Source organism: Dendrobates tinctorius, unplaced genomic scaffold (assembly GCF_039654945.1).
Source record: "Dendrobates tinctorius isolate UK_male_01 unplaced genomic scaffold, ASM3965494v1 ptg000135l, whole genome shotgun sequence".
Lineage (NCBI taxonomy): Eukaryota > Metazoa > Chordata > Amphibia > Anura > Dendrobatidae > Dendrobates > Dendrobates tinctorius.
The window spans coordinates 9,839,101-9,861,443 of record NW_027361803.1 but is presented as its reverse complement, the minus strand read 5'-3'; the positions used below and the strand labels follow the sequence as shown (position 1 = coordinate 9,861,443).

General features: G+C 45.9%; 2 protein-coding genes across 4 annotated transcripts in view; both read right to left on the bottom strand.

The window, feature by feature from the left end:
* LOC141048423 (class I histocompatibility antigen, F10 alpha chain-like) overlaps positions 1 to 22,343 on the bottom strand; it is a 300,218-nt gene that overhangs the window by 47,135 nt on the left and 230,740 nt on the right. For all 3 annotated transcript variants that reach the window (XM_073543976.1, XM_073543979.1, XM_073543978.1), the window contains exons 3-4: positions 7,193 to 7,471; positions 3,055 to 3,324 (exon numbers count right to left, since the gene is read on the bottom strand). In XM_073543976.1, coding sequence (XP_073400077.1) covers positions 3,055 to 3,324; positions 7,193 to 7,471 — 549 coding nt within the window. The remainder of the gene's footprint in view (positions 1 to 3,054; positions 3,325 to 7,192; positions 7,472 to 22,343) is intronic.
* The window catches only part of LOC141048425 (class I histocompatibility antigen, F10 alpha chain-like), a 299,540-nt gene that overhangs the window by 219,384 nt on the left and 57,813 nt on the right, over positions 1 to 22,343 (bottom strand). The window lies entirely within an intron of this gene.

Below are 22,343 nucleotides of genomic sequence, written 5' to 3'. Positions count from 1 at the left end.
TCTCCTTCAGTGATTTTGGAGAGGGAAGTTATGGGGTTAGGGCATTGGTCTGGCATACAAAGGGTTGGGTGGTCGAACAACAAAGACTTGCCTTGTTTGGTCTATCTTATTTTTGAAATGCGTGGTAAAGTCCTCGGCAGAGATTGGGGAAATCGGAGGGGGCAGTGGTGGGCGGAGGAGGGAGTTAAAAGTATTGAACAACTGTTTGGGGTTGTGGAATAAGGAAGATACAAGGGATGTAAAGTAGATCTGTTTAGCAGAGATGAGAGCTGATTTGAATGCAAGTGTTGCTTGTTTGAGTGCAGTGAAATCATCTTGCAAATGCATTTTCTTCCAGCTCCGTTCTGCAATTCTGGATGCTTGCCGAAGCTTTTTAGTGATGTTATTGCGCCAGAGTTGTCTATTGATTTGTCACACTCTGCTATGCATAACAGAGGAGACCGAATCGATGGCTGATGCAAGAGTGGCATTGTAGAAACTAGTGGCACTCTCTGTGTCATGGAGGGGGATATGGATGCCAGTGGTAGAATAGAGTCAGAAAGCGTGTGGGTGTCTAGGTGTGCAAGGTATTTGTGGGGTGCGCATGTTGCTGGACATGGGTGACAAGTGTGGAGGACAGTGATGAGTAAGTGAGTAGATGGTGGTTAGATAGAGGAAGAGGGAAGGCGGTGAAGTTAAATAGGGAGCAGAAAAGGGTGAAGACCAGGTCTAAAGTGTGTCCATCTTTGTGGGTGGCTGAGAGGGACCACTAAGTCCAAAAGATGAAGTAAGGGACAGGAGTTTGGAGGCTGCTGACTGGTGAGTGTCAATGAGGATGTTGAAGTCACCCATGATGATAGTGGGAATGTCAGCAGAGAGGAAGTAAAGAAGCCAGGCGGAGAATTGGTCAATAAAGACAGTGGTCGGGCCCGGAGGTCGGTATATGATGGCCATTGGGAGGTTGCAGGGAGAGTAGATGCGGACAGGGTGGACGTAAAAAGAGGGGAGGATGAGGGAGGGAAGAGGTGAGATTGGGTTAAAGGTACAGTTGGAAGAAAGAAGTGTTGTGAATTCATTTTCTGGTCTGCCAGTGGTGAGTTCTCTTTCCGGGCTCCCTCTGGTGGTGGCAGGAAGTAGTGAAGCTGATTTAATTAGCAGTGACCTGCCACCTGATAATGAGGACGAGGATTGGACATTTTGGAGTCTCAGACTGGATTTAAGACAGCCGACTCCCTATTCCCATGCTGGTGACTTTTTCCTGCCTCTTGAGGTCTTGGTTTCCAGCTTAGTTCCTGTCATCTCAAGCTAAGTTATTTCTGCTCATGTCCACATTTGATTTGGTTTTGTCTATTCAGTTTTTGTGTGGTCAGCCAGCCCCAGCTGGGGCTGTGCTGAATTTCCACTCTTATGTTACTGTATTTGCCAGTTTGCTTTTTGTCCCTTATTAGATTGGCCTCTTTTTGCTCTGTTCTCAGAATATGCCAGAGTGCTGATATAGTGGATGAAGTGTAGTGACTTCAGGGCTTTTTTTTGCTATCAGAAGTGTTGGACATTATTTGCAGGTTTTTTTTGGCTTGATTGCGCACAGTGTCTTTCCTTTCCTGTCCTTTCTAGTCAGTGTGGGCCCCATCGTTTGCTCAGCCTATTTTCCTACCTGTGTTTGTGCTTTCATCTTGTTTCACCGTCAATACATGTGTGGGGGCTGTCTATTCCTTTGGGGTCTGCTCTGGGGCAGTTAGTTTTCCCCTTTTCTTGCTTTAGGCTTATTTAGTCCTCCGGCTGTGACGAGGCATCTAGAATCATCGTAGGTACGCTCCACGGCTGCTGTTAGTTGTGTGGTTAGGATCAGGGGTCTGCAATCCGCATAGTTACCAACCTCTCTGGTTTTCTGTGACTTAGCTTGTTTTTGTTTTCCTCCTCGGTGACCCATTCATAACAAAGAAAGCCCACTCCTCCACCATGTCTGCTCCTAGGGCAAGGAGTGTGGGTGAAGTGGAGGCCGACGTAACATAGCGCAGCATGGGAGGCTGTGTCCAAGGGTGTCAGCCATGGTTTGGTGAGGCCCAGGAAGGAAAGACTATGAGAGGTCATGAATCACGTGGAGTTTATTGCAGACGGAGTGGGCATTCCGGAGTGATCCAGAGACAGGAAGCAGGGTGGTGGGAGAAGGAGAGTGGGTGGTTTGTTTTGTGTTTTATTGGGAGCGATACAAGTGATATAATGGCCAGATATCGTGTTATTCCTCAGATACAAGTGATATAATGACCAGATATAGTGTTATTCCTCAGATACAAGTGATATAATGACCAGATATCGTGTTATTCCTCAGATACAAGTGATATAATGGCCGGATATCGTGTTATACCTCAGATACAAGTGATATAATGGCCGGATATCGTGTTATTCCTCAGATACAGGTGATGCAATGGCCAGATATTGTGTTATTCCTCAGGTACAAGTGATATAATGGCCAGATATTGTGTTATTCCTCAGGTACAAGTGATATAATGGCCAGATATCGTGTTATTCCTCAGACACAAGTGATATAATGGCCGGATATCGTGTTATTCCTCAGACACAAGTGTTATAATGGCCAGATATCGTGTTATTCCTCAGACACAAGTGATATAATGGCCAGATATCGTGTTATTCCGCAGATACAAGTGATATAATGGCCAGATATTGTGTTATTCCTCAGATACAAGTGATATAATGGCCAGATATCGTGTTATTCCTCAGATACAAGTGATATAATGGCCAGATATCGTGTTATTCCTCAGATACAAGTGATATAATGGCCAGATATCGTGTTATTCCTCAGATACAAGTGATATAATGGCCAGATATCGTGTTATTCCTCAGATACAAGTGATATAATGGCCAGATATCGTGTTATTCCTCCTGTACACAGCACAGATTATTCTGCAGTTACTATTAGTCACGTACAGAACGGTTCAGTCGTTTCACATTAATAAGATGTCGGTGACTATACAATTACATGTCACAATAGTGATCACCAGTCATGACATATTCCAGTATTACCCCCATCATCTGCCCAGTATGGACACTACTCACCCCACACGATGTACTGCGGCTTCTCCAGGCTGCTGTGATCCACATAACAGGAGTATCTGTCGCCATCTTTGGGGGTCACTTCCGCGCTGACCCTGATCTGATAGGTGCCGTCAGGATTGGGGAGGACGTGTGTGGTCTCATATGAGTGAACCTCGTCCTCCTTGTTCATCCACTTCACATCCACAGCTCGGGGGTGAAATCCGTACACCTGGCAGTGAAGCTTCACGGTGTCACCTTTCTCTTGACCGGACACCTTCACCTGGGGCCGAACTGAGAGGGAAGAAGAAGGTATAAATGGGGTGTGTGCAGCACAGATCTGATCTGTCTCCTATCTGGGGGTCTCTACTCTCATGCATTCCTGACAGTGACCATGTCACCACACTGCAGCACTGACCGCTTATAACCACACGGCTCACAGTCCACTTTACAATTCTGAGTGGTACATTCACTACACATCCCAGCAACACAGGAGATTTCTGATGAAGGTCTATGATTGGACGAAATGTCATTTTAAGCTGTTTATCACGGACTGACCTTGATTGTTAATAACTCCACAATTCTTGCACAGCTTCCTATCGAGTGCTGAGCTTTACTGCTACTGATATTACGGATTGGAGCCGCACCTGACCGGCCGCTACCAGAGCGCCGTATACAGTGTGAGTATAGAGCACGTAGGGGAAACAGGAGAGATATGGGGACTTTTCTTTGTATCCTTTTTTTATTTCTGTTCTCCACACTCTACACAATCACACGGAATCAATTGTAGATTATACTCAATATACAAATTTGTATTACATTATCTTTGTTTGCATGCATATATACACACACACACACACACACACATATATATTTATTTATATACTTTGAAGGAGTTAATTTCTATATAACACTTGTAGAACATCCAGATATATTTTATCTGATGAAATTATTATTTTCAAATTTATTTATTTATTTTTAATTTAGATTGTTTTCAACATTTCACACGTTGGCACTGTAAGAGGCACTTGCACTTTTGATTTTTCCCTCTTGGGTGGTTTATATGTCACATTCACCTGTGTCCCGTTTGTCTAATTCTTACCTACGCAAATTAATGTGGCCATTTTACCAGATAAGCAATGTGTGGATAGTGAATGTGCTTTAGCTCAGCAGCGATATGTCCATACTGAGCTACCTGTTTCATCTCATGTGCTGAACGCTCGCGGTGTGTTGCACCGTCTGGTGTCTGTGGTGACGCAACTATCCAGCGAAACCTATATAGAAATGCCTTTGGAACACTTATTCACCTCCTGAGGAAGCTGACGCGGCGAAACGCGTTTAAGAGGGACAGTGGTAAATGTGTTATCTCAGTCTATATATGTTTTGTGCAGGATGTTCTCATTTTTGATTGTTCGGGCACAGCACTAGCACACACTTGTTCTTGCCCGATCGCCTTCTCATTGGAATAGGACTCTGTGATTTTTTGATTAATTGCTCTGTGTCCCCATATCTCTCTATAACTGCTGTGCGACATTTGCTGACTTTCTCTAATTTATTCCGGCCCTTGAGCCATAATTTATACTTATTCATTTTATGGTATACATATTTTCCATAAATCAGTAAATGTGGCACACTAATGTTATTCCTATATATTTATTCTCGGGACAGCAGTTCTTATTGTTATCTACCTCCAGCTTTGCATTTTTGCACATAACCACTAGATGGAGCCACAAAGCTTGTACTTAATCTGATGATGATCACACACAGATGGATGATGGATGCTGTATGAGTGCTGCTCACATCACCGGATATGAGTAATTTATGTATTAGTGCAGTTATTTCTGTCCTAGTATAATAGGGGGATTACCGCTCTCGTCTTTATTGGAATTTCCCCTTTTCAATCTGTTTTTTAGCCTAATAAAGGTTTAATTACTTTTTATATTATGTATTTTTGTGTTTGGGTATTTCAGTTTGTGGTGGTTTTATATTTATGTAGTTGCCAATCTCGTGTCAGTGCAATGATACCTGACCGATATTAACCCCTTCCTGGCATGGCGATTTTACGTTTTGTTTCTGTCTTCCCTTCCTATAGGAGCCATAGCTATTTTTTCTGTCTGTAGCCGCATGAGACCTTGTTTTCTATGGGACAAGTTGCACTTTTGAATGACACCATCCATTTCACCATGTAATTTAGTGGAAAACAGGAAAAAATACAGCAAAATTGCGAGAAAAAAAAAATAGAAATTTCTCCAATCGCTTTTTGTTAGTTTTTCTCGCCTTCATTCTAGGGTGAGAATGATCCAGCAGCCGATGCTCCAGGTCAGTGCGATCACAGTGATAGAAACAGGCAGATTTATTACAGATTTTGGAAATACTCTATAAAATAAACTGTTGCTTCTGTCGCCATTTCCCGAGACCTGTGACGTTCCCGGTGTTCCGGTGACGGGGCTGTGAGGGACTTTGTGCTCGGAGTCGGTGTTCTTTATTAATCCCATCCTGGGGCTGATGTGTCACATTCATCACTTCTTACTTTATCCTGTAATGTTGGAATATTGGCGTTTTGAATATTTTTTCTCATTACGGTGTTTACTGAATATAAATAAGGGAATAAAGTTTATTTTCACAATTTTTTCCTGCATTTTATAGTCCTTTTAGGGATCCAGAACCTGCAGTCGCCGATCCCTTGTACTAGATCTTGCAGCACCGCAGTATTGGGGTATATAGTACAAATCAGGGTCTCCTGTGCAGCTACAGAAGCATTCAGCAGACCCCCGACTGCCATGGCAGCTCATTGGCTCCCCACGATCGTGCTGCGGGGAAGCTGATGGGCGTTTAGAATAAAGGTCTGCTGTAAATGCTGCTCTCAGTGATTGACAGCGGCATCTGACAGATAACAGCCATGGTTGGAGCTCGGCTTCACCCCCAGACTTTAGAGGCAGATGATGGGTGAATAGCGCAGCCATGACCTGCCTGGAATGTGGCGGCTCAGCTCCTGAGCCCGCACCAGAGACAGGGAGCCGACACTGAATGGACCGGTATGTCTAATGTCGATTAGGGGTTAAAGAGAATCCGTCTCCTCTCCTCACTCGTCTATTTTAGCACAAACTTGCATTTCCCATTGAAAAACAATTCTGGAGCATCTTTTCTTAGGTTTCTGCATTCTGTGGCTCCTCTGTTATTCCTCCTGGAAATGTAAAAATGACTGGACATCGGCTGTGTCCTGCACAATGTGGCCGCTCCGCACTGATCGCACAGTGTCAGTCTGTGTAGGACACCCCGGACTAGTAACACCGAGCGGTCAGATAAGTCAGACATGTCTAGAAGGAAGAAACGAGGAACAGGATGATATGGGGCTGGAAGGAAAGACGGACTCACAGAATAAACATCAGGAGCCGACGGGCTTATTACCTATATGGGGGGATTCAGTTCCGGGGACAGGGGGGACTACAAGTACAAGGCTAACCATAAATCACACAGAGGTGACAAGGCTTATTACCTATATGGGGGGATTCAGTGTCGGGGACAGAGGGGACTACAAGTACAAGGCTGACCATAAATCACACATCACACAGAGGTGACAGGGGCTTATTACCTATATGGGGGGATTCAGTTCCGAGGACAGAGGGGACTACAAGTACAAGGCTGACCATAAATCACACAGAGGTGACAGGGGCTTATTACCTATATGGGGGGGATTCAGTGCCGGGGACAGAGGGGACTACAAGTACAAGGCTGACCATAAATCACACAGAGGTGACAGGGGCTTATTATCCATATGGGGGATTCAGTGTCCGAGACAGAGGGGACTACAAGTACAAGGCTGACCATAAATCACACAGAGGTGACAGGGGCTTATTACCTATATGGGGGGGATTCAGTGCCGGGGACAGAGGGAACGACAAGTACAAGGCTGACCATAAATCACACAGAGGTGACAGGGGCTTATTACCTATATGGGGGATTCAGTGTTGGGGACAGAGGGGACTACAAGTACAAGGCTGACCATAAATCACACAGAGGTGACAGGGGCTTATTACCTATATGGGGGATTCAGTGTCCGGGATAGAGGGGACTACAAGTACAAGGCTGACCATAAATCACACATCACACAGAGGTGACAGGACGGAGCGCAGACAGCGGAGCTGTGATGATGAGCGCTCACCTCTCCTCTCCAGATCTTCTCTCCCGTTCGCCACATATTTCTGTAGATATTCTATACAGATATTCTCTAGATAATTCTTCTTTCTCTCCCCCCATTGTACATCTGGGCTGTTCCATCTCTGTGTGCTGATCTGAGCCTGGGCCATGGTGGGGACATATGTCCACGTCTGTGTGTCCAGGGCCAGGAACTCTCTCCCATCATATCCGACCTGATCATACCCAGTGATCCCGCCGTCATCTCTCAGCTCACAGCCGGACATCACCTGGTAGGAATGGAAACCTGCAGACAAGACAGGAACATGTTACACAGCACAGAGATCAGCCTGAAGATCCAGTGATGAATGTGCCCGGTGTTTCCCATAATGCCCGATATCTGATGTGTGTGATCGGCCAGATATTGTAGTATAGCGGAGACATCGTGCACCGACCACAGTCTGACGTCACTACATGAGACCGTGTAACCCCTCAGTGACCTGTGCGCCATTTACCGCGGACATTACTGGCTCTTTCTTTATCTCCACCTTCTACGGCCCTCAGGATACAGCGCCCTCGGCAGCAGAAGCGAAGAGGGTGGCGGATGTATATAGGGCGGAGATTACTGGAGTCATCTTCGGGCGCCAGCGAGTCTCATCTTCTCGTAATAGCATTTTGCCCCGCCCACACGCAGCGCTGTCTTACCATTGGTGGGAGCGGGGCTGCTGAGCTTTGTGATTGGACAGTAGAGCTGTCTGTCATCAGCGGAGGCCGCCTGCGGAGCGGTGATGTGTCCGGAGCTGCTGCACGTGACCAGGCAGCAGACAGCGCAGGTCCTAGAGGAGACGGATCTGTACGCGCTGTGCGGCTGTCAGTCACCTGCTGTGCGCGCTCCTCCCCGCACACTGGTTAACCCCTGAGCAGCCGGATAATTAACTGCTGCATCTCCCTGCGACATCTCCCGTCTGTCAGCTCAGAACTCAGTAACCCTGAGGACACTCGGCTCAGCAGGAAACCCCACTAATGTCCTGTGTGTGAAGCTCCTGCCCCTGTGCCCCCTCCATTCCCCGATCTGCTCTTCTACCTGTGCCTCCTCCATTCCCTGACCTCTTCTCCTTCCTGTGCCCCCTCCATTCCCCGACCTCCTCTTCTTCCCGTGCCTCCCCCATTCCCCGACCTCCTCTTCTCCTTGCTATGTCTCCTCCATTCCCTGACCTCTTCTTCCTGTGCCTCCTCCATTTCTCGCCTCCTTCAAAAGCCCCCTCCATTCCCGAACTCCTCTTCTCCTTCCAAAGCCCCCTCCATTCCCCGACCTCCTCTTCTCCTTCCTGAGCCCCCTTCATTACCCGACCTCCTCTTCTTCCTGTGACTCCTCCATTCCCCGACCTCCTCTTCTCCTTCCTGTGCCTTCTCCATTCCCAGACCTCATCTTCCTCTTCCCGTGCCTCCTCCATTCCCTGACCTCTTCTCCTTCCTGTGCCTCCCCCATTCCCCGACCTCCTCTTCTCCTTCCTCTGCCCCCTCCATTCCTTGACCTCTTCTCCTTCCTGTGCCTCCACCGATCTCATCTTCTTCCCGTGCCTCCTCCATTCCCGATCTCCTCTTCTCCTTCCTGAGCCCCCTTCAGTCCCCAACCTCCTCTTCTCCTTCCTGAGCCCCCACCATTCCCCGACCTCCTCTTCTCCTTCCTGAGGCCCTCCATTCCTTGACCTCCTCTTCTTCCTGTGCCTTCTCCATTCCCCGTCCTCCTCTTCTCCTTCCTGTGCCTCCTCCATTCCCCGACCTCCTCTTCTCCTTCCTGTGCCTCCTCCATTCCCTGACCTCTTCTCCTTCCTGTGCCTCCTTCATTCCCCGACCTCCTCTTCTCCTTCCTGTGCCTCCTCCATTCCCCGACCTCCTTTTCTCCTTCCTGTGCCTCCTCCATTCCCTGACCTCCTCTTCTTCTTTTGCCTCCTTCATTCCCCGACCTCCTCTTCTTTTGCCTCCTTCATTCCCAGACCTCCTCTTCTCCTTCCTGTGCCTCCTCCATTCCGACCTCCTCTTCTCCTTCCTGAACCCCCTCCATTTCCCGACCTCCTCTTCTCCTTCCTGTGCCTCCTCCATTCCCTGACCTCCTCTTCCCCTTCCTGAGCCCCTCCATTCCCCGACCTCTTCTCCTTCCTGTGCCTCCTTCATTCCCCGACCTCTTCTCCTTCCTGTGCCTCCTCCATTCCCCGACCTCCTCTTCTCCTCCCTGTGCCTCCTCCATTCCCTGACCTCCTCTTCTTTTGCCTCCTTCATTCCCCGACCTCTTCTTCTTTTGCCTCCTTCATTCCCCGACCTCCTCTTCTTTTGCCTCCTTCATTCCCCGACCTCCTCTTCTCCTTCATGTGCCTCCTCCATTCCCTGACCTCCTCTTCTCCTTTCTGTGCCTCCTTCATTCCCCGACCTCCCCTTCTCCTTCCTGTGCCCCCCCAGTCCCCGACCTCCTATTCTCCTTCCTGTGCCTCCTCCATTCCCCGACCTCCTCTTCTTCCTGTGCCTCCTTCATTCCCCGACCTCCTCTTCTCCTTCCTGTGCCTCCTCCATACTGTTACACCGCTCCGTCATACTCACTCGGCCTCCGCTCCCACGCCGCAGCCTCTCTCCACCCGACGGCCACGGCGGTCACCTCTGACGGGCTCGCGGCCGACACCATCCCTGCATGCAATGCCCATGCGCCATAGGCCGCTGCCGCGCCTCCCCGCTGCTTCTTGTGCTCCGGCTGTGCCCTGACCCGGAAGCACCTTCGGACCAATGGCAGACCAGACAGGGCTATATCAGGCCGCTTCCCCCTGAGGGAGGCGCCTGATCGTTGTGTTACCTTGCACACTGGGCCCTGCTTCCTCCTGTGCTCTCTGCAGCCTCTCGGTTCCGTCCGCGGTGTTTCCTGCAGCAGCCTCGCAGCCCTGTCTCCCGTGTTCCCTGCAGTATACTCCAGTCCTGCTCCAGCGTACCTGTTCCCTCCTACTCCAGTCCTGTTCCATTCCACTCCAGTCCTGCACCAGCGTTCCTGTTCCATCCTACTCCAGTCCTGCCTTCGGTGTTCCTGCTCCCTCCAGCTATCCACACTCCTACAGTCCTACTCCAGTCCTGTCTCCTGTGTTCCGCTCCAGCCACCTCTCCATATTCCAGCCTTACAGTCTACACTTCAGTCCCACACTCCTACTCCAGTCCATTCTGAGCTGCCCCTCTCGGTACCGGCTACCGTGGTGCTCGAACCCCTGGGCCTGCTCCTAACGGTCCCTGTATAGGGGTCGGTTCCACCTGGCAGCTCGCCCGGGGCCCCTCGGTGCCACGGTCCAGAGGGTCCACTCCTGGAGATTTCAGCTCCTGACCACCCACGCTAACACATTCCCTGACCTCTTCTTCCCTTTCCTGTTCCCCCTCCATTCCCTGACCTCTTCTTCCCTTTCCTGTACCTCCTCCATTCCCCGACCTCCTCTTCTCCTTCCTGTGCCCCCTCCATTCCCTGACCTCCTCTTCTCCTTCCTGTGCCCCCTCCCCTGAGTAATACAATGTACTCAGCTTTTCAGTTTCCCTGTAAGAGGGTTAACCCTTTCCTCCCCCTTCTGCATTTAGCCTGTGCGCTTTTCCCAGTGTTATTTCTCCCATGTGCAGAAGATGTCGGGATTTAACCCTTCACACCGGCCTCTTCTGTTCTCAGCCCCCTCTGGCTTTTCACCTTCATTCTAAGGCCATAAACTGTGATAAAGAGAATTCTTGGCCCCCTGTCTGATTTTCCTCCCACCCCAGTCTGACCAGTATACGGTTGTATTCGCACTATGTCTTTTTACACCATTTAAAAATTGACCGTTTTTAAGCAGAAGACGCCTCAGAAAATGATTTTTTTAATGGAGTTTTGTGAACCTAATGTCACAGGGTTACAGCATGTGAGCGGAGCCAGAAGACCGCAGCGTCTGGTTGCTCCTACTACGCTGAGAAGATGCACTTCTCCAGTGTATTAAACAAGTTTATATCTTCCAGCAGAACAGGGGTTAATCAGCCATATTGGTAAACTTCTACATTCAGCTGTGCTCTGTTAGCCACCCCTCTTCCCTATAAAATCTGGGCTCGATTACCAAGGCGTTGTCATAGTTAGCAATAGCTACATGATCTTGGAGTTGGAGGAGAAGCTGGTGTGAAGGAGAGCTGGAGGAATTTATTAGCGACTATTGTCTGGTTTGTACCTTGGAAATTCCTTATCCTTCCCTGTTTTACTTTTTTCCCCTCCCTACACACCCTGGTGAATTCCTGTTATATGTGAGTGTATATTTTGTGTGTGTGGAGTTTTTAGTTTACCCTTGTCTTTGTTCCCCTGTCTGTCAGGGTAGTGTACTAGAATCATAGAATCATAGAGTTGGAAGGGACCTCCTGGGCCATCTGGTCCAACCCCCTGCTCAAAGCAGGATTCGTTAAATCATCCCAGTTAGATGTCTGTCCAGCCTCTGTTTGAAGACTTCCATTGAAGAACTCATCACTTCTCGTGGCAGCTTGTTCCACTCATTGATCACTCTAACTGTCAAAAAGTTTTTTCTAATATCTAATCTGTGTCTCCTCCCATTCAGTTTCATCCCATTGCTTCTAGTCTTTCCTTGTGCAAATGAGAATAAAGTTGATCCTTCTACAATGTGACAGCCCTTTAGATATTTGTAGACAGCTATTAAGTCTCCTCTCAGTCTTCTCTTTTGCAAACTTAACATTCCCAAATCCTGCAACCTATCCTCATAAGACAGGGTTTGCAGACCGGTCACCATTCTGGTCGCTCTTTTCTGAACTTGCTCCAGTTTTTTTATGTCTTTTTTAAAATGTGGTGCCCAAAACTGGACACAATATTCCAGATGAGGTCTGACCAAAGAGGAGTAGAGGGAAATAATGACTTCACGTGATCTAGACTGTATGCTTCTGTTATTACATCCTAGAATTGCATTTGCCTCTTTTGCTGCTGCATCACACTGTTGACTCATTCAGTCTGTGATCTATTAGTATATCCAAGTCTTTTTCACATGTGCTGTTGCTTAGCCCTATTCCTCCCATTCTGTATATGCTTTTTTTCATTTTTATTGCCCAGATGTAGTACTTTGCATTTTTCCCTGTTAAAAACCATTCTGTTAGTTGCTGCCCACTTCTCCAGTTTATTTATATCTTTTTGAATCCGCTCTCTCTCTTCTCTAGTATTAGTTATCCCTCCTAGCTTTGTGTCATCAGCAAATTTAATCAGTTTACCCTCAATTCCTTCATCTAAATTGTTGATAAAGATGTTGAACAATACAGGGCCCAGGACAGAGCCCTGTGGTACCCCACTTGAGACATTCTTCCAACTGGATATGCAGCCATTTACGACCACTCATTGGGTCCGATCACTAAGCCAGTTATGAATCCACCTAACAGTTGCCATGTCCATTCCATACTTAGTCATTTTTTCAATAAGGATTGTATGAGATACTTTGTCAAATGCTTTGCTGAAGTCAAGATATACTATATCTACAGCATTTCCTTGATCCACCCAATCAGTGATTCCGTCATAGAAGGAAATTAAGTTAGTCTGACATGACTTATTAGTTACAAACCCATGCTGACTCTGTTTAATCACTTCATTCTTATCCAGGTACTGACATACATGTTGTTTAATAATTTGTTCAAAGATCTTTCCTGGTATAGAACTCAGACTCACCGGCCTATAGTTGCCTGGGTCCACCTTCTTCCCCTTTTTGAAGATAGGAACAACATTTGCTCTTCTCCAGTCTTCTGGGACTTCTCTTGTTCTCCAAGAATTTTCAAAGATTATGGAGAGGGGTTCAAAAATTTCTTCAGCTATCCCCTTCAGTACTCTGGGGTGTAATTCATCTGGACCTGGAGACTTGAATTAATTTAGGTTAGCTAAGTGTTTCCTCACTATCTTTCTGTTTATAGATATCCTGGATTCTTCTATTCCCTTAATAGGACAGTGAAGAACAGTTGATGTCACATTTCCTTTCTGTGAGAAAACAGATGCAAAATAGGAATTTAAAAGTTCGGCCTTCTCAACATCCTGTCTTACCATTTCATCATTTTCATCCTGTAAAAATCCTATAGCATCTTTGACTTTTCATTTACTTTTGACATATCCCCAAAATCCTTTATTATTGCTTTTGACATCTCTTGCAAGCCTCAATTGTCAGCTTTAGATAATCTGATTTGTGTTCTGCAGACAGCATTATATTCCTCTTTAGATATGCCTCCCTCTTTCCATTTTATAAACATTTTTTTCTTCCTTTTTAGCATGTGCTTAAGTTCTGTGTTCATCCATCCAGGTTTCCTTAAATGCTTCCTATTCTTCCCTCTTTTCGGAATTGTTAACAATTGTGCTTTGAGAATTTCATTTTTCAAGATTTCCCATCCTTCCTGGACATTTTTGTCTTTAAGGATATCCAGCCATTGGATCCCTCCAATTCTCTTTCTGAATCCCTTAAAATCTGCCTTTCTGAAATCTAACCTTGACGTCTGAGTCTTCACAGGTCTTCCTCCTCTAGTTATCCAAAATTCTAAAATGGCATGGTCGCTACCTCCTTGGGTCCCATCCACTTTTACCTCCTCAACCATTTCCTCCCTGTTTATAAGGATTAGATCCAAGGTAACAGTTCCCCTTGTTTTCTCCCCTACCTTTTGGAAGATAAAGTTGTCAGCAAGAGAGGATAAGAATTTCCTTGACCTGTTAGTTTTGCCTGAGAGATTCCCAACAAATGTCTGGATAGTTGAAATCTCCCATGACAACTATGTCATATTTTTTGGAGAACTTGGCCATTTGATGCATAAAGAGTTCATCCATATCTTCAGCTTGCACAGGCGGCCTGTAGTAAATGCCTACAATGGTGTCCTTTCCATTGTTATGTCCTTGTATTCTTACCACAGAACTCCCAGTCTCTGAAGCTTCAATCTCTGTGCAGATATACGCGTTTCTAACATACAATGCGACACCTCCTCCTCGTTTATCAAGTCTGTTTCTTGCAAATAAGTTTTATCCTTCTAGTCTTGTATTCCAATCATGTGTATTGTCCCACCAAGTTTCAGTGATTCCAATGACATCATATTTCTTTTCCCGTGTTAGTAGTTCCAATTCTCCTTGTTTGTTACCCATGCTTTGTGCATTAGTATAGAAACATTTTAGTTTGTGATTGGTTTCTCTTTCTCCAATATTTTTATTAATTAGATTCTTTTGTCGTTGTTCTTTCTTTCCACTTCTAATAGCAGAGTTCTCAGTAGCATTTGTCAGGTGTATGGCTTTTTTTGGTCTTTTGCTTCCCTTCCCATGTTGTTCTAGTTTAAAGCTCTACTTACAAGTGTAGCAAGGCGACTTCCAAATACATGTTTTCCAGTCTTCGTAAGGTGCACCCCATCTCTAGCAAGTAGTCCATCGTAAAGGTAATTCACTCCGTGATCCATAAATCCAAATCGTTGCTGACGGCACCATCGACGTAGCCAGTTGTTCACCTGCAGAATCTTATTCCACCTCCTTGTTCCATGGCCATCCACTGGGAGGATGGAAGAGAAGACCACCTGCGCTCCCAGTTCTTTCACTTTCTTGCCTAAGTCTTCAAAGTCTCTGCAGATGGTTTCCATGTCGTTTCTTGTGGTGTCATTTGTCCCCACATGTAGTAGCAGGAATGGGTAGTCATCTGTAGGTCTGAAGAGTCCTGATATCCTGTCAGCCACATCTTAAATTTTTGCACCTGGAAGACAGCACATTTCTCTTGAAGTTATATCCGGTCTGCAGATAGCGGCCTCTGTTCCTCTCAACAGGGAATCCCCCATGACCACCACTCTCCATTTCTTCTTCACAACATTTTTCTTTCTCCATCCAGGAGGACTCTGAAGGTGTACAAGGTTGCTGTTTGTGGGCAAAGTCTTATCCTGATGTATTTCTTCATCGTTTTCCTGCGTGAGAGCCTGGGGTACTGGTTCTTGAGAAGTATGGGTGCTGACTGCCTCCTGATCCTCCTGCTTCTCTGGGTCACATGTCTCCATTCCTCTGTTTCTTCAGGTGCACTTCAAATTTCTTCTCTTTCTGCAACATGAAGAGATAATTCTGCTCTGTCTAAGAACTCTTCACCTTCCTTAATGATCTTCAACGTAGTTAACCTCTCTTCGAGATTTTGCAACTTTTCTTCCAACAGGGACACAAGCTTGCATTTGTGGCATGTGAAGTTTGGCTTTTCCACTGGTAAGTCTGTGAACATGTAGCAAGAAATGCAGCTCACCAAATGGCTCCTGGCCTCTTCCATATTGAGATTTCTTAAAAACGATGAAAGATGAGCCAAAATTCCGATTTCCTCTTTTCAGCTGCAACGGCCAAAACCCAGTGATCGTTGAGCTCGCGGAGACTCTTCACTTATCCCAGAAGGCACTGGGAATATGCAAATGATCTCCTCAAGACTCTTCCCCTGGTTTTCCGATTTCCTCTTTTCAGCTGCAACGGCCAAAACCCAGTGATCGTTGAGCTCGTGGAGACTCTTCACTTATCCCAGAAGGCACTGGGAATATGCAAATGATCTCAAGACTCTTACCCCGGTACACAGTAGCGCCTTTCTTCCCCGTGTGGGGAAAGGGGACAGATGAAGGGCTGATATAGGAGATAAGGCAAGATGGAGGCCCCGGCATCTTCGCCATCTGAATTATCCCGGGGAACAGGGCGCCCCCTAGTGTTAGGGCCAGGAAAGGTGCCCCCTGGTCCCAGGCCACTCGCCAGTCAAATCGTGACACCTAAAGCTTCTTTTACTTCTGTTTTTGGTTGTTTCCTGAGTGCTTTTTGATCTCCATAAAGAAAAGAAAACTTGTATAATTTGTGGTAAAAATGCTCAAAAAAAATTTGCAAAAATATCACCTTATCCCTCCCATTAACGTCTACAGTAAGTATTGAGCTTTTCCTGGAGAATCTACAATCTTCTTTGCCGTCTTGTGAAACTTTGAGCGTTTAAAAGAAGCTGAAAAGACTGAGCAGATTATTGCACAATCTGAACAGCGAGTTGTTGATACACAATTATGTTCTTTCTTTTGAACATTTTTTTCCAGTGGTTTTTGCAGCGATTTTCGCTCCACAAATATCAGTGTGAACACATCCAACAAGGCAATAAGAGAACGGCTCGGTCAGCAGATTTTGCTGAGGAGTTTTCGGCCCGTGTTGGACCCTGTATCCGACCTTCAGAGACCCTCTGATCTGTCATCGCTCAATAATAATAATGAATCGGACGACAGCAAAGCAATAATCCAGATATTCCACAGGAACACAACAATGTGGGGTCCGACTGATGAGACCTCTGAGTAACCGGAGACATTGTGGTTCTGTAATGTGGGGGTCCGGCTGATGTGACCTCTGTGTACCCGGAGACATTGCGGCTCTGTATTGTGGGGGTCCGGCTGATGAGACCTCTGTGTAACCGGAGACATTGCGGTTCTGTAATGTGGGGGTCTGGCTGATGAGACCTCTGTGTACCCGGAGACATTGAGGTTTGTTGTGAGTTCATTCTCTGGTCCACCAGCTGTGAGTTCTCCTTCCAGACTCCCTCTGGTGGTAACAGGAGGTAGTGAGGCTGATTTAATCAGTAGAGGTCTGCCACCTGATAAGGAGGATGACGATTGGACCTCAGGAATCTTAGACTGGATTTAAGACAGCCGACGCCCTAGTTTAGTGCTGGTGATTGCTTCTGGCTTCTCAGGTCTTGGTTTTCAGCTCTGTTCCAGCCTTTTCAAGCTAAGGGTTTTTGCTAATGTTCACACTTGATTTTGTTTGGTCTATTCAGTTTTTTTTGTGTTCAGCCAGCCCCGGCTGGGGATGTGCTGAATTTCCACTCTTATTTATCTGTATTTGCCAATTTGCTTTAGTCCCTTATTAGATTGGCCTCTTTTTGCTCTGTCTCAGAATATTTCAGAGTGCTGATATAGTGGGAGAAGTCTAGTGACTTCAGGGTTAATTTTGTTATTAGAAGTGTTGGACATTATTTTTGTAGGGTTTTTGGCAGATTGCAGACAGTGTCTTTCCTTTCCTATTCTTTATAGTTAGTTTGTGCCCTATCGTTTGCTCAGCCTATTTTCCTGCCTGTGTTTGTGTTTTCATCTTGTTTCACTGTCAATAAATGTGTGGGGGCTGACTATTCCTTTGGGGTCTGCTCTGGGGCAGTTAGTTTTCCCCTTTTCTTGCTTTAAGCTTATGTAGTCCTCAGGCGGTGACGAGGCGTCTAGATCATCGTAGGAACGCTCCACTGCTACTGCTAGTTGTGTGGTTAGGATCAGGGATCTGCAATCTGCATAGTTACCAACCTCTCTGGTTTTCTGGGACTTAGCTTTTTGTTGTCCTCCTCGGTGACCCATTCATAACAGAATCACCAGCTACACCGCAGATTCTAGTGTACTCAAGAGCAGGAAAAAAATTGTTTAAAAAAAGTGTCAGAATTTTTTTTTTTATATATTTTTTCCTCTTTTTTTTCTGGGGCCGTAGGAGGATTTTTTTTTTTTTTTTTTCCCTAATGGAGATTAAGCAATTGTCTGATCGTGTGGAGCAACTTGCTGCTGAAGTGCAGGGAATTTCCACTTACCTCATTCAGTCACATGCTGCTGAACCTAAGATCCCCACTCCTGATGTGTTTTCTGGGGATCGGTCTAAATTTTTGAATTTTAAGAATAATTGTAAATTATTTCTTGCCTTGAAGCCTAACTCATCGGGGAGCTCTGTGCAACAGGTTAAAATTGTCATCTCCTTGCTGCGCGGCGATCCCCAGAATTGGGCTTTTTCTCTGACACCTGAAAATCCTATTTTGACTAATGTGGATGCATTTTTTCAAGCCTTGGGGTTGTTGTATGATGAACTTAATGCTGTTGATCAAGCTGAGAACCCTGTTGGCATTAAGCCAGGGTCAGGATTCTGCAGAGTTACACTGTCAAAAATTCAGAAAGTGGGCGGTCCTTACTACATGGAATGATAGTGCATTGGCAGCTCTCTTTCAGAAGGGTTTATCAGAGACCGTAAAAGATGTTATCGTGGGATTTCCTGTTCCCTCTGGTCTGGATAATTCTATGTCATTAGCCATTCAAGTTGATCGGCGTTTATGTGAACGTAAAACTACATGGGAGGTGCTGCCACCTTTTGAACAAATGTCTGAACCTATGCAATGTGATGGGGTTTTGTCTAGGGCGCAACGTCAGGAGTTTAGAAGGCGTAATAAGCTGTGTTTTTTCTGTGGAGATGCCTCTCATACTATTTCTGTCTGCCTTAAACGAGAGAAACGTTTTGCACACACATTTGCTGTAGGTGGTGTACAATCTAAGTTTCTTTTGGCAATTAATCTGATCTGCTCCTTATCCACGTTTTCCACTAAGGCTTTTGTGGATTCTGGAGCAGTGTTGAATCTGATGGATTTGGACTTTGCTAAACGTTGTGGTGTTTCCATGACGCATCTGCGGACGCCTATTCCTTTGAGGGGTATTGATGCTACTCCTTTGGCAGAGAATAAACCTCAGTTTTTGACCCAGGTGATAATGCGAGTTGCCCCAGACCACTAAGAAAATTGTACATTTCTGGTGCTGCATAATTTGCATGATACTATTATTCAGGGTTTTCCCTGGTTGCAAGCTCATAATCCAGTTTTGGATTGGAAATCTGGGTCTGTGGTGAGTTGGGGCTGTCAGTGTGTTCTTAGGGACGCTCCTATTTTCTCCACCTCTCCTCAGTCTCATGATATTCCTGATTATCTGGCCGATTTTTCTGATGTATTTAGTGAGAGTAAGTCTGCGTCTTTGCCCCCTCATAGGAGTTATGACTGTGCAATTGAGTTGATGCCTGGGTGTAAATTTCCCAAGGGTCGGCTTTTCAACTTATCAGTACCCGAACATGATGCTATGCGATCCTATATTAAGGAGTCCTTGGAGAAGGGTCACATTAGACCATCCTCGTCACCTTTAGGTGCTGTTTTTTTTTTTGTGGCCAAGAAAGATGGTTCATTAAGACCGTGTATTGATTATCGTTCCCTTAACAAGATGATGGTTAAATATCAGTACCCGTTACCTCTGAAGTCTGATTTATTCTCCAGAGTTAAGAGTGCCTGCTGGTTTACTAAGCTTGACCTCAGGGGGGCGTATAATCTTATTTGCATCAAGCACGGGGATGAATGGAAGACGGCGTTTAATACTCCGGAGGGACATTTTGAGTACCTGGTGATGCCTTTTGGGCTCACTAATGCCCCTTCTGTCTTCCAATCCTTCATGAATGATATTTTCCGGGACTTTGTGGATAAATTTTTGATCATCTATTTGGATGATATTCTGATCTTTTCCAGTGATTGGGATTCTCATGTGGAACATGTTCGGACTGTGTTCCGGATTTTGAGGGAAAATTCCCTGTTTGTTAAGGGATCGAAATGCCTCTTTGGATTTCATTTTTGGGATTTATCTTGTCTCCGTCGACTATTGAAATGGACCTGGCCAAGGTACAGGCCATTTATGACTGGGTTCAGCCTACTTCTTTGAAGGCTCTCCAGAAGTTTTTGGGTTTTGCTAATTTCTATCGTAAATTTATAGGTAATTTTTCTGGTATGGTCAAACCACAGCCTGATCTGACCAAGAAGAGCGCTGATGTGCTGAATTGGTCTCCTGAGGCTGTCTCAGCATTTCAGGAGCTTAAGCGGAGATTTACTTCAGCTCCAGTTTTACGGCAACCTGATGTCTCACTTCCATTTCAGGTGGAGGTAGATGCTTCTGAGATTGGTGCAGGAGCTGTTTTGTCCCAAAAAGACCCTGTGACTTCTAAGATGAATCCTTGTGCCTTCTTTTCTCGTAAGTTCTCTCCATCTGAACGCAACTATGACGTGGGGAATCGGGAATTGTTGGCCATGAAGTGGGCATTTGAGGAGTGGAGACATTGGTTGGAGGGAGCTAGACATCAAGTTGTGATCCTCACCGATCACAAGAATTTGATTTATCTCGAGTTGGCCAAACGCTTGAATCCTAGACAGGCTAGATGGGCCTTGTTTTTCACGCGTTTTAATTTTGTGGTCTCTTTTCTTCCGGGCACTAAGAATGTTAAGGCAGACGTTCTTTCTAGGAGTTTCTTTGCTGATTCTCTTAATGTGACCGAGCCTACTACCATCCTAGGTGAGGGGGTAGTTCTTTCTGCCATTTCGCCCGATTTGAGACGCACCCTGGAGGAATTTCAGGAGGATAAACCTGAGCGTTGCCCTATGGGAAAATTGTATGTTCCTGGCCAGTGGAGAAAGAAAGTGATGTCTGAAGTTCATTGCTCCGCATTGGCTGGTCATCCAGGTATTTTTGGTACCAGAGATTTGGTGAGTTGGTCTTTTTGGTGGCCCGCCTTATCTCGTGATGTCAGGAATTTTGTGCAGTCCTGTGGGACTTGTTCTCGGTCTAAACCCTGTTCTCGTTCTAGTGGATTGCTGATGCCCCTGCCGTTGCCCAAGTGGCCATGGACCCATATCTCAATGGATTTTATTTCTGATCTTCCTGTCTCTCAGAGAATGACAGCTATCTGGGGGATTTGTGATAGATTTTCGAAGATGGTCCATCTTGTACCACACCCAAAGTTGCCATCTTCCGCTGAGTTGGTGCCCTTGTTTTTACAACAGGTGGTTCGGTTACATGGGATTCCTGAGAACATTGTGTCGGACAGAGGAGTCCAGTTTGTTTCCAGATTCTGGAAAGCCTTTTGTTCCAATCTGAGAATTCAGTTATCCTTCTCCTCCGCGTTTCATCCCCAGACTAATGGGCAGACTGAGAGAACAAACCAGACCTTGGAGTCTTATTTAAGATGTTTTATATCTGCTGATCAGGATGATTGGGTTTCAGTTTTACCCTTGGCCGAATTCGCGCTGAACAATAGAGCTAGTTCTGCCACTTTGATGTCACCCTTTTTCTGTAAATTTGGGTTTCATCCTCGATTCTCTTCAGGGCAAGTGGAATCTTCGTCCTGCCCAGGTGTGGATACTGTGGTTGAGAGAATGCAGCAGATATGGGACCAAGCAGTGGATAAGTTGTCACTCTCTCAGGAAAAGGACCAGCGATTTTCCAACCGACATAAGACCATTGGTCCCCAGTTTAAAGTAGGTGATATGGTTTGGTTGTCGTCTTTAAGAATATTCCTATGAAGGTTGCATCTCCTAAATTTATGCCAAGATTTATTTGACCTTATAAAATTTGGAGATTCTTAATCCTGTTTCTTTTCGATTGGCTCTTCCAGTTACGTTCAAGATCCATAACGTATTTCATAAATCACTGTTGAAGAGGTTTGTTGAGCCAGTGGTTCCCATGGCAGCACCTCCTGACCCTGTGTTGGTTAAAGGCAATATGGAATATGAGGTAGAGAAAATATTGGATTCTCGTTTGGTTAGACGGAGACTCCAGTATTTGGTCAAATGGAAGGGTTATGGCCAGGAGGATAATTATTGGGTCTCTGCCTCTGATATTCATGCCAATAGATTGGTTCGTGCTTTTCACCGGGCCCATCCTGATCGGCCTGGTGGCGTGGATGAGGGTTCGGTGACCCTTCCTCAAGGGGGGGGTACTGTTGTGAGTTCATTCTCTGGTCCACCAGCTGTGAGTTCTCCTTCCAGACTCCCTCTGGTGGTAACAGGAGGTAGCGAGGCTGATTTAATCAGTAGAGATCTGTCACCTGATAAGGAGGATGACGATTGGACCTCAGGAATCTTAGACTGGATTTAAGACAGCCAACGCCCTAGTCTAGTGCTGGTGATTGCTTCTGGCTTCTCAGGTCTTGGTTTTCAGCTCTGTCCCAGCCTTTTCAAGCTAAGGGTTTTTGCTAATGTTCACACTTGTTTTTGTTTGGTCTATTCAGTTTTTTTTGTGTTCAGCCAGCCCCTGCTGGGGCTGTGCTGAATTTCCACTCTTATTTATCTGTATTTGCCAATTTGCTTTTTAGTCCCTTATTAGATTGGCCTCTTTTTACTCTGTCTCAGAATATTTCAGAGTGCTGATATAGTGGGAGAAGTCTAGTGACTTCAGGGTTAATTTTGTTATCAGAAGTGTTGGACATTAATTTTGTAGGGTTTTTGGGGCAGATTGCAGACAGTGTCTTTCCTTTCCTATTCTTTATAGTTAGTTTAGGCCCCATCGTTTGCTCAGCCTATTTTCCTGCCTGTGTTTGTGTTTTCATCTTGTTTCAC